This window comes from Berghia stephanieae, chromosome 8 (genome assembly GCF_034508935.2).
Source record: "Berghia stephanieae isolate SIO BIC M18660-M18661 chromosome 8, UCSD_Bste_1.3, whole genome shotgun sequence".
Taxonomy (NCBI): domain Eukaryota; kingdom Metazoa; phylum Mollusca; class Gastropoda; order Nudibranchia; family Aeolidiidae; genus Berghia; species Berghia stephanieae.
The window spans coordinates 55,086,364-55,098,863 of record NC_088367.1 but is presented as its reverse complement, the minus strand read 5'-3'; the positions used below and the strand labels follow the sequence as shown (position 1 = coordinate 55,098,863).

The following is a 12,500-nucleotide window of genomic DNA, read 5'->3' as shown; positions in this document are numbered from 1 at the left end:
TAAAAAAAAAATTGAGCTTTTATATAGCGCAATATCCACTAAACGTGCTCAAAGCGCTTCACAAGGGGTCCCTAGCCAACAGCAACACATAACATGTAGGACGAGACATGACGCCTGTCAGGCGATGTTACAGATATTTGGGACAGAGACAACATCGTCAACGGCCAGGTATTCATTTTACACCTGAGTACGGTCAGAGAATGTGAGTAAAGAGCCTTTTCCAAGGACTCAACTAGGCGCCGAGCGAGGGTATGTGGAGATTGGCTCTCTATGATTTATTGTCAAGTGAAGTATTTTTGGCCTCAAGCGGTCAATATGCCTCGTGGAATTTGAAAAAAAAAAATAATAATCTCAACTGTGTTAGTATTCATAATTAACCCCCAATTTGTTCAATATTGATAACATGGGTTATTCCTGCTGGCATCAGACTTTGTTTTTCAATTATTCTTTTCTTGTTTTTTTGTTTTTTTTTTTGTTTTTTTTTGGTGTTTTTTGTATTTTTTTTTTCTCGTTTCTTTTCTTTTCTTTTTTTTGTTTTTTGTTTTTTGTTTTTTTTTTTCTCTTTGATTGGTCATCTTTATTCATTCAGGATTGTCGTCTAATGATGTTGCGCGGGAGGGTGTGTTTTTTTTTTCTTTCTGTGTCATGGTTTGACATAAACAACTATAAAAAAAACATTCTTTCACACATATAAACACACACACACACACACACAAACACACACATCTGGACAAATCCTGATCACTCACACATTTCATCTCCATCCATCGTTTTATTCTACGTCACCAGATGCCGCCCAATCCCTGGGTTCCAAGTGGCCTCCAACAGTCCCCACCATGTACCCTTCATGGAACGACTCAACAACAGGACTCCTATACCCACCGGGCGCCCAGCACCAACACACGAGCCCGGAATCCGCAGCTCTCCACGGCGCATGCGTGCCTCCCCCACCTCACCAGAGACCCGACCTCAATCCCGTGTACCCGCAACCTCCCAACTTCCAGCAATGCTCAGCCCCAGGGCCGGGTGTACCATGAATGACGTCAGCAACGTCCTTGACATTGGGGTTTATGAATGGTTGAACTGGAAATATGAATTGTTTTAATACGTCACTAATCTGTAGTTCGAATGAAGTTGATTTTATTTTGTCAACCCATAAAAGTGTTACTTCCGTTTTTTGTTTTTTAAAACTCTCTAGTCTACAACGGAAATAATGGAAAGGAATGACAAACGAGAAAATGAAAGACAGAAAGAAAGAGAGAGCGAGCGAGAAGAGAGAGAGAGAGAGAGAGATAGATAGAGAGAGAGAAAGTGAGAGAGAATGAGAAAGAAATGTGTAAATAAGTACAATTTGCCAAAATGCTAACATATTATAGTTTTTCACATGATCATCATTTTTTGTACAATTTCATTACAACATGCCGTATCTATCCATTAAATAAACAGTATTTCAGTTCTTTCTATACTGATGACCTTTCACCTCCAATCTGTATTATGACGTGGTGATTCAGAGATACTGACAATTATTGAACTGGTAGGGAAACCTGTGAACTAACTTTGGATACCGATTCTATTCTAATGTCAGGTTATTGTTTTTTGCCATCCGCGTTTATGAGTAATTCTCACTAAACTGTATAAACCAGACTATAAACGTTCAAGGTTACACATATATCTGTGTTGGTCCGTTATACTTCCGGATGGCAATGCAGTGAGCTTCTTAACCGAACGCACAGCATATACGTTCACGTTTCCATGTCTGGATCACACCGTAGCCCTCGTTATGTTATAGTCTGACACTGAAATCCAAAAGGACAGGCAGTTTGACGTCATGTTTTGGTTTTTGCACCGCCTAGTGAGTTGTCGTTAGTAGAGCTCATGGAAACAAGTTATTTCATTAGTTTCAAAGTTTCAAATACAACTCACAATTTGTTTTCTTTTGTGGCAAAAGACTGGCAGTTTGAAGTCATTTTTGGTCAGTGTCAGGCCATAACTTGACGAAGGCCACGATCACAGCCACCGACACAATACCCCATTATATAATATTGAGACGTTGGATCACATTTAGCTCAATGAATGATTGATTGTTGTATTCTGTTGATATTTCAGTTGTTATTCTTGTGTGGTATATTATGATATGATTTTTGTTTGATTTGATTGAAAACATGTGGATATTTAAGTTTGTCTATTAAAAACAAGGAAGGCATCATCATAATCATCATCACTATCACTATCACCACCACCATCATCATCATCAACATCAACCCCATCATGATCATGATCGTCATCATCATCATCATCATCATCATCATCATCATCATCATCATCATCATCGCCACCACCGCCACCATTATCATCATCATCGTCACCATCATCATTATCATCTTCATTATCATCATCATCATTATCATCATCATCATCATCACCACCACCACCATTATCATCGTCATCATCATCATCCTCATGATCACCTTTACTCCACCACCACCACCACCATCATCAACAACCAAACAACAACCAAACAACAACCAAACAACAACCAAACAACAACCAAACAACAACCAAACAACAACCAATGCCTTCCACGTTCCATTACCCATAACAACAATATTACAAGGACAACTCCGCCTGGCCGGGGAGATCGCGACTCTACTCTACGTACGAACCATCCACCAGGGGTCGTGGATAGCTCACACGGTAGAGCCACCATCTTCCCGGCCAGGCAGAGTTGTCGTACCAGTAAGGTCGCAGGTTCGAGCTCCCATCGTCACCGCGAAGTTTCTATTCTCGGTTGTCTTCTGACATTTTCCTACTCACTTCATTTCTTGTTGTCATCAACACACGTGCCTGCTCCACTCACTTTTCTGAATTAATTAAACCAACGTCGCGTTTGAGACGTAATTGTTAATTTTTGGATACTTTTATTCAATGGGAGCCATCTCTATTCATGTTTTCGTTCAACCAAGTCATCAATCACATGATTTGTTGCTGACAACGATTGGATATTTCTTCAGAAATGTAAACACGCTGCTTTGTTTATGAAAGTTGTAAACATACCCATGTGTCAAGCTTAACAAAATGACCAATCGTGATGTTAGATATTTGAAAAGCTGTGAACACTTGTGACTATGTGGGTCACTTTGAGCACATATTCCAATGTGACCAATGACCTCGAGCACATGGAAATGTAATATAGATCATTCCCATTGATATTGGATGCGAAATATTGATAGCCAAAATTATTTTTTTTTTTTTAAACAGCAACCAGTATTTTGTCACAGCATGATAGAATACTGTCCCAGCTCCACAGTGCCTTCATTCAATGTCCTTCCATCTTCCCATGTCCCTGAAGTCTGCTCTAGAACTCTGTCCCACTTCCACAGTGCCTTCATTCAATGTCCTTCCATCATCCCATGTCCCTGAAGTCTGCTCTAGAACTCTGTCCCAGCTCCACAGTGCCTTCATTCAATGTCCTTCCATCATCCCATGTCCCTGAAGTATGCTCTAGGACTCTGTCCCAGCTCCACAGTGCCTTCATTCAATGTCCTTCCATCATCCCATGTCTCTGAAGTATGCTCTAGGACTCTGTCCCACCTTCCACAGTGCCTTCATTCAATGTCCTTCCATCATCCCATGTGCCTGTAGTATGCTCTAGGACTCTGTCCCAGCTCCACAGTGCCTTCATTCAATGTCCTTCCATCATCCCATGTCCCTGAAGTATGCTCTAGGACTCTGTCCCACCTTCCACAGTGCCTTCATTCAATGTCCTTCCATCATCCCATGTGCCTGAAGTATGCTCTAGAACTCTACACTCTGGAAAACAACAACAACAACAACAACAACAACAACAACAACAACAACAACAACAACAACAACACGTATTTAATTTTTTTGCCAGAAAACTCGTCCTTAAACATAGACCGATTAAAATGATTCTCATCTTGTAATAAAAACAAACTTTCAAACCGGGACTTTAATGAAGGCCCCGTGGTCCCAGGTTTGAAAGTTTTTGTCAAGATGAGTTTCATCTAAATCGATAAATATTTGAAGGATGAGTTTTCTGGCCAAATGTTTTTAATACGTGTTATTCCAGGGTACGTCAGTTAAATAAATTATTTACATCACTTTTTTACCATCGTGTTTACAACGACAAAAGATATTATTGTATTGAGACGATCAAACATATTTGCCTACGTGCCTTCAGCATTGCCGTTGATGTTTTGATACTCAGTTTATGATATCGAAACCGTCCAAACATTCAGATGTGTACACTGACTTTTTTGTTTGTTTGTCAATAGGATTCAATAGTCTGATGTCACGTCCGCCCAGCAACCAGCAGCTTGGTTCTAAACAAAGAAAATCCGTATTTCTTATTCTTCATGCTGGATAGAGCTTTTCCACATGTCATGTGATCAGAATGTATAAAAGTCAAAACATGATCAGATTTATGATGTTTTTCTCCTCTAGTACACGTTTATGCTCGTCGGAGAAATATTTCATAAGGGCGTCCGCCTTAATTCCTATAGTTTAGAACCTGTTATTAGGTTACTATACGTCATTACGAGGGAAGTGATGTCACGACTGTTGAACCCTATTAATTATTCTTTATATCTAACCAATTAACTGCCACTGTGTTGAAAAACTCGTATTTATAAAATTTTGCCAGAAAACTCGTCCTTCAAATATTGATCGATTTAAAGGACCCTCATCTTGACAAAAAAATTCTCAAACCTGGGACTTGATGGAGGATCTTAGGACTTTGCAAAATCCCAGGTTTAAGAGTTTTTGTCAAGATGAGGGTCGTTTAAATCGATCGATATTTCAAGGACGAGTTTTCTGGCCAAATTTTTAGATATGTGTTTTTTCTCCAGAGTACTCCAGTCAACTGGTTAGCATTGGTTTTGCCAGAGGCCTTACGATGTGTCTTTCTTACCTAGAGGGAGACTGTCAGATTGACGCACTTATTTTTTTCTTTAAATAATTATTTCTCTTTTTAATCTCTATATCGGTTATATATATATATATATATATATATATATATATATATATATATATATATATATATATATATATATATATATAATGCATATCTATTGGTATTCATTTAAAGTGGTCTCAAATTCAAAGCTCTTTGTTATCAACATATAAACCAACAATTGGGTGATTAGTTCTCATTAAATCCCCTCTTTAAAGCTACAAATGTTTAATGTTACTCATATTTGTATATTTTTGTTTTTTGTTTTGTTTTGTTTTGTTTTTTATTTTGTTGCAATGCTGGCACGTTAACAATTGATTATTTTAGCTAAACTCATTGCATCAATTTCAGCTAGTAAGCGTTAACGGAAGTTGATTGATAATGAATTGGATACACCCCCCTCCCCCACTTCCACCCCCACCCCAGTTGCTCACATCTTTGTCATAAATAACATGTTGATATATATGTATATAAATATAATTTCACTGAAAGGTATGATGGTATATTATGTTATTACATTGTTTTATATACTTATACACACTATGTATATCATAACACACCGTAATGTGTCCTATAACACACCACGTTTTTCATACTACATCACGTGTCTTATAACAACACATCATAATGTCCTTTTGGCGTATATTTTGATAATATTGTTTGTTCATTTTTAAACAAATATTGACATTAATGATGATTTCATTTGTCTTGATAATATTCATAATAATTTCAAAGTCATTTTTAAAAATGACTTTTTATCAAAAACATATTGTCCCTTATTAGGCAGTTTTAGCTACACGCAACGTAACGAGTATCAAGTATCGCTCATCACGTGAGTATCACGTGAACGGTTATTTATAGAAGGAATATTGTTGCTGTAAACAAAGCAAACCTATGAATTTAAAAAAATGGTTTACAACCAAATTTATTTTCGCGGTAGTGACAAAAGATTCATCTGGTAACATTCAAAACAATCGTGCATCAATCTTAAGTGGTATTGAAAAATTTGTGGTAAAATTTAGATGTTATCAATGGAGACGATCTATATTATTTTTCTATCTGTTCGAGTCGACGTGTACATATACACAGGTCTGACATTCGATCCCACATATGGGCCTAGTTTAACTTTGTTGTAATGAACAATATTTTGCGTCATTTTTCTAAATTTTCATTACATACAATGAGCCCGTAAGGAATTGGGTAATCAGAACTAAAATTAAGTGCACGTCGGTTAGAGTCAATGGTCACATTGTATGTAATCTGTGCTCAAAAGTGACCTAAATGATAATAAAAACTGCTCACCGTTTTAGAATTAACCAACGTCACCATAGATTACTTTTGTTCAGCCTAACCTGTGGGTTTGTTTACAGCTTTAATTTATTAAAGCCTCATGTTTACATTTATTAAGAAATAACCGGGACTGGAATCTATCACGTGATCAATGAATCTCTTGGACAAAATCCTGAATATGGATCGTAAAATGAGCAGTATTGGTTGTTTTGGTCGTTAGATATCAGTCAGTCTCAATTCGGGGCAATCAGTCGAGAATCAAGCCCATTTTTTGGGGGGTAAAAATCCAATTCTCATATAGATATTCTATCTAAGATTGACTTAATATGTATAAAATCAAATCGTATGAATTGTTCAAGATTTACATGGTAATGTATAAAATCAAATATTATGAATTGTTCAAGATTTACATGGTTGTGTATAAAATCAAATATTATGAATTGTTCAAGATTTACATGCTTACGTATAAAAGCAAATCTTATGGTTTGTTTAAAATGGACAGGATTGCCTATAAAATCAAATATTATGAATTGTTCAAAATTGAAGTGATTGCGTATAAAATCAATGATTATGGTTTGTTCAAGATTAACATAATTGTTTGTAAAATGAAATGTTATGAGTTGTTTAAGATTGACATAATTACGTTTTCTTAAAAATCAAATCTTATGATTTTTTTTGATGATTGACATTACTGTGTATAAAATGAAATCGTATGAATTGTTCCTTTGACGTTGGTGGTGAGTGATGAATAGAAATAAAGAAATGGAGATTATAAAAAAGCACACACGAATGAGTTTCTTGCATGTTTTGTTGTCATTTTATTTCCTCTGTAGTGGCTTCTACACATTCAAAATACTTGAATAAAAACACACATACACTTACAAACGCAAAACACACACACACACACACACATATATATATATATATACAGCGTTGTTTCATCCGCTGTGATGGAATAAATAAAAATAAATAATAAAAATATAATTCCCTTTATTCATCCCCAAGGGGAAATTTGTCTTTGGGGTCTATTCCAAGGGAAGACTGGGATAACCCAGGCGTCAGCCACAGTTAAGCGCCGCAAATTGAGCTAGGGCGAGGTGACTTGCTCAAGGCCACACAGCGCATCGGGAAATCGAACTCGGTACCTTTCGGTACGAAGCGAAGACCGTACCGCTGAGCCACGCTGCCCAAACAGCCCATTCATTGATCCTTAGCCAGCTATTTCACCAGATGTGAACCAAATGTGAACCCCTATGAGAGGATTTGAAAAGAGAACTAAGAATCCCTATAAAAACAAGAAAACCCCCCAAAAACTTGAGTTTTTATATAATAGCGCAATATCCACTAGACGTGCTTAAAGCTCTTTACAAGGGTCCCTGACCAACAGCAACACGTAACATGTTGAACGAGTCATGACGCCTGTTAGGTGATATTACAATTTTTATTTTCCGGCAGAGACAACGCTGTTAACGGCTATGTACTCATTTTACACCTGAGTACGATGAGAGAATGTGAGTTAAAAGCTTTATCCGACTTTCCGATTCGAAAGCGAGTGTCATATCATTAGATAACATATCCGCACAGTAGATTCAAAAATAGAACAAAGAGCCCCTACACACACCACCTCGGATCTTTGTAAATCAATTGGATTCAATAGTCTGATGTCACGTCGTCCAGCAACAGCGGCCATCCTGGATCTAAATAAAGATAATCGGTACTTTTTATTCTTCATGCTGGCTAGATATTTTCACTGTCATGTGATCAGAATGTGTAAAAGTCAAAACATGATCAGATTGATATATATATATTTTTTTTTTTTTACCTCTGGATACGCTTTTATGCTCGTCAGAAAAATATTTCATAAGGGTGTCCGCCATTGTTCCGATTGTTTAGAGCCAGTTACTAAGTTGCCATGCGTCATTAGGAGGGAAGCTGTTGAAGGGTATTGTCAACAATCAACATTGGGACAGCGTGGCTCAGCGGTATGGTCTTTGCTTCGTACCCGAAAGGTACCGAGTTCGACTACCCGCCGCGTTGTGTGGCCTTGAGCAAGTCACCTAGCCTTAACTCACTTTGCGGCGCTGCACTGCGGCTGACGCCTGGGTTATTCCAGTCTTCCCTTGGAATAGACTCTAAAGACAAATTTCCCCTTAGGGATGAATAAAGGGAATTTATTTCTATTTTTTTTTTATTTATTTCGCCCGGATGTTGAAACTCATTGTCTATCTTAATATAGATAGAATGCGCTTGGCCAAGGAGTTCACAACATTGCCATCCGGAAGTACAACGGACCAACACACAAACTATGTGTATCCATGAACTTTTATAGTCTGGTTAATACAGTTTAGTGAGAACAACTCACAAACGCGGATGGCGTCATCTTCGAATTATCTATAGTCCAACATATAACAGGATTTGGACCAGATGATTCCAATTAACCAGTAGATTTTTGACCAATCAAAACATGGAATTTGTGACACACCTTCACACGTGCTCGGACAAACATAGTTGGTTGTTTATAAACAATAACGTGAACTAATTTGACCTCCATCTGATCGTTGTTATTGTTTTTATATTGAAAAATGGGTGACTAGTTATCACACGATTTTCTCGATCATATTACCAACGTTTAAGTTTACATATAGTTTTCTGTGTTGATTATAGATAGAATGCGCTTGGCCAAGGAGTTCACAACATTGCCATCCGGAAGTATAACGGACCAACACACAAACTCTGTGTAACCATGAACTTTTATAGTCTGGTTAATACAGTTTAGTGAGAACAACTCACAAACGCGGATGGCAAAAACAATAACAAAAGCCTGAGTGGCGTCATCTGCATACAATCTATACTGATCAACAGAAAGAACAGTGAGTATTTTACTTAACACATACCATCTATAGTAAAACATGTATAGTTTGCTGTGTCTACCAATCACTGCCATTGTTTACATTATGACGATTGTCCGAGAGGCGTGGTTATCTACCGGTTAATTAATGGCAATCGAACACAAAATGACAATGACGAATTGTTTCAGAACGTGGGTGACATTTTGGAAGGACATCTCAATCAAGCATATTTATGCTATGCGCTTATCTAAAAAGCTCACAACATTCAACAGTCGAATATAACGTACAAGCTCACAAAACTGAATGTAACCGTGAATGTTTCTGGTTTGATGTAGAGAATTTAGTGAGAAATACTCATAAACATTGCAGGCTAAAAACAATAACAAAGAGCTGAGTGACGTCAACTTCGTTCCTGTAATAGGTGTTATGCGTTTAGGTATATTATACTCACAACATCCACCAGCCGGATATAGCGTACCAAAACACAAAACTGTGTGTAACATGGAACGTTTATAGATTAAAAGAAGAGAGAGAGAGAGAGAGAGAGAGAGAGAGAGAGAGAGAGGGACGGAGAGAGAGAGAGAGAGAGAGAGAGAGAGAGAAAGAGAGGGACGGAGAGAGAGAGAGAGAAAGAGAGGGACGGAGATAGAGCGAGAGAGAGAGAGAGAGAAAGAGAGGGACGGAGAGAGAGAGAGAGAGAGAGAGAGAGAGAGAGAGAGAGAGAGAGATCGAAGAAAGACAGACAGCTAGACAAGTTGATTGAAATACAAACAAGCTATTCACTAGACTTTGCCAATGAATAGAATCATTTGTCGACTCAATGCCTTTGGCAAAGACACACAGACAAACAAACATAAAATCCCCATTGAATCTCATTGCATTGATTGAACGCTAAACAGAAGACACACAGTGAGAGGGAGAGTCTGCTTTGTCTATTGCTTTACATAGAAGACCATAAAACGTTTAGTCCTATTCAAATCAAAGCCGGGGTGAATGAAGGAATTTAAAACCACCTTGAATAACGATTAAATCGATAGGGAAATCCTGTGTGCTCTAATTTGACAACACATCTTATATTCATTTTGGTCTGAAATGGTTTGTTGTGACACACCGATCATAACGGTAATCTGTTGAGATGATTTTACAAGTTAACTGCCACTACCACATAATCTCATTCATCTGTGGTGTTTCATTCATCCTGTTTTGTTGATAAAGGGTAAACCCGAAACGTTCATTTGATCTGTTTTTGTAATTAAATTGAAACTTACATTCAATTTCACATTATTATTTACAAGTTAACCGCCGTACTCTGGAAAAACACGTATTTAAAAATTGGCCGGAAAAAAACTCGTCCTTCAAATATCGATCGATTTAAACGACCCTCACCTTGGTAAAATCTCTCAAACCTGGGACCTAAACAGCTTAAATAAAAATAAGAACAAAATACTAAACACTGAACGTTTCGGGCCCAAAATCCTTCTTCGGCCGATGACAAACAGTACTGAAAAGTTAAAAGATCGCGTTAAATTGAGACAGACACTCGAATGTCTTACTACCGACTACATGGATCAAAAGTAATGTCTTGACGTTTTGTCTGTTTTTTGTTATGGTTGAGGTTTTGATCCCGAGACGTTCCGTATTTAACAGTCCGGTCATTACTTCTGCTGTTATAGTCATATTTGTAGTACATGAATGTTCAGTTTAAAGTCAGTCTTTAAAAATGGTTTTAGCTTGGTTTTGTTTTTTGTTTTGTTTTTTTTTCTTTGTTTTTTTCCGGATGGGGGGGGGGGGGTGTTTTGGTTTTTTGGGGTTTATTTTTTTTTTGGTTTGTTTGTTGTTTTTTTTTTTTATTTTGCCTGGAAAAGAATCATAAATAATCGCAATTTAGGAGTAAAAAAAAAAGATTGGTAAAAAGTACAAAATTCGATGTGTTTTGTCAGACCACAGCATCTCTGGTCGGTAATTTGATCTCTATAATTATTGGGTATCGAAAGTTGAAGTCAATACAAGTTGTATTTCAACTAGTCCTTCAGAGCCATTAGGCCCATCGAGCCGGAGTTTATCCCAGTTTCTATCGCGTGAAACGTACAATAGCAATTGCTTGCTAACCTTTGGGTAGAACGCTATTCTATCGTAAAGTACTTTTCGCCAGCTATAATGGACCTGGCTACCCAATACTGCTGGATGGACAGAGGGTCGGTCTGGGAAAAAAATTGCGGATTTCATCCGGGATCGATCTTGGTCCCTTTGCGTGTGAAACACGTGCTCTATCAACTGAGCTATCGGGACCATGTAGTCTGTGATCGGGACTGCTCGCTTCTCTCTCTCTCTCTCTCTCTATCTCACTCTCTCTCTCTCTATCTCTCTCTGTCTCTCTCTCCCCTCTCTCTATCTCACTCTCTCTCACTCACTCTCTCTCACTCTCTCTCTCACTCTCTCTCACTCACTCTCTCTCACTCTCTCTCTCTCTCTCTCTCTCTCTCTCTCTCTCTCCCTGCCAGGAGGAAGGTGCCGTGTATCAGCTGGAACACAAAGTTTGTCTATCACACCGCTATATTCTTATTATCTGTTTTCATTTGACACTTCTCCATTCTTCTACATTTCTCATCATTGTTGATACAAATACCTGCTCATTTTAACTTCTTTTTTTTTTTTTTTAAGGGTTTAACGGCGCTTGCAACACATTTAGGTTATATCAGCGCCAGTAAAAAGGAAGAAAATGGGATAGTAAAAAGTTCTGGAATTATAATTAAAGCACCCAAGAAAAAGTAAGACAAAATGGTAACTAGGAACAAATAGAGATCAGCTGTAGAATCCAAGAGCACCTATAAGTCTCATCCGGACACAAGCACAGAATGACATATCGGTCAATGTTCCATCCCAAAATATGACCATATAGAGGATGGTGGGACACGTTTTAAAAAGAAATTCAGATGGGATTGAAGGTAGATTGGAGGATGAGGTAGGAGGAGGGAAAAGACAGGAAAAGAAAGAAAAAAAATGAGAGAAAGAAAGATAAGATAACACTTTCATCGAAGCGGAATAAGGAGTATTGGAAAGAACAGCCAGCCCCCGTTGGTCTTTGGGTTAATTAGCGTGTGAAATCTATACAACCTCGGGACGGGGTCTCAAATCTCCTTGCTCTGATAATATACCGTAGTTACTTCCCTTGTATACCCCATAGCTATGATGTCATAGGGGCAGGTAGAACTCCCAGACGCATGCACAGAACATGCGGAACTACTTCTGCGGTAGTCCCAAGATACAAGACTAGTTATGGATCTGGAGCTCGTGTAAACGGCGGAGCCAATTTTCTACCTGATTAGAGCCGAATGAGTCGTTGCATAAGTTTGTTTACCTTTGTGAGTCGACCCGTTTCTACGGAACAA

The 12,500-nt window shown here is 38.0% G+C and overlaps 1 protein-coding gene across 1 annotated transcript in view; it reads left to right on the top strand.

Moving 5' to 3' along the window:
• Positions 1-5,061, top strand: part of LOC144978896 (uncharacterized) — a gene marked incomplete at its 5' end in the record, with an annotated part of 7,367 nt that extends 2,306 nt beyond the window's left edge. The window contains 1 exon segment of the mRNA XM_078925490.1: positions 790-5,061. Coding sequence (XP_078781616.1) covers positions 790-1,037 — 248 coding nt within the window.
• Positions 5,062-12,500: the final 7,439 nt, after the last annotated feature.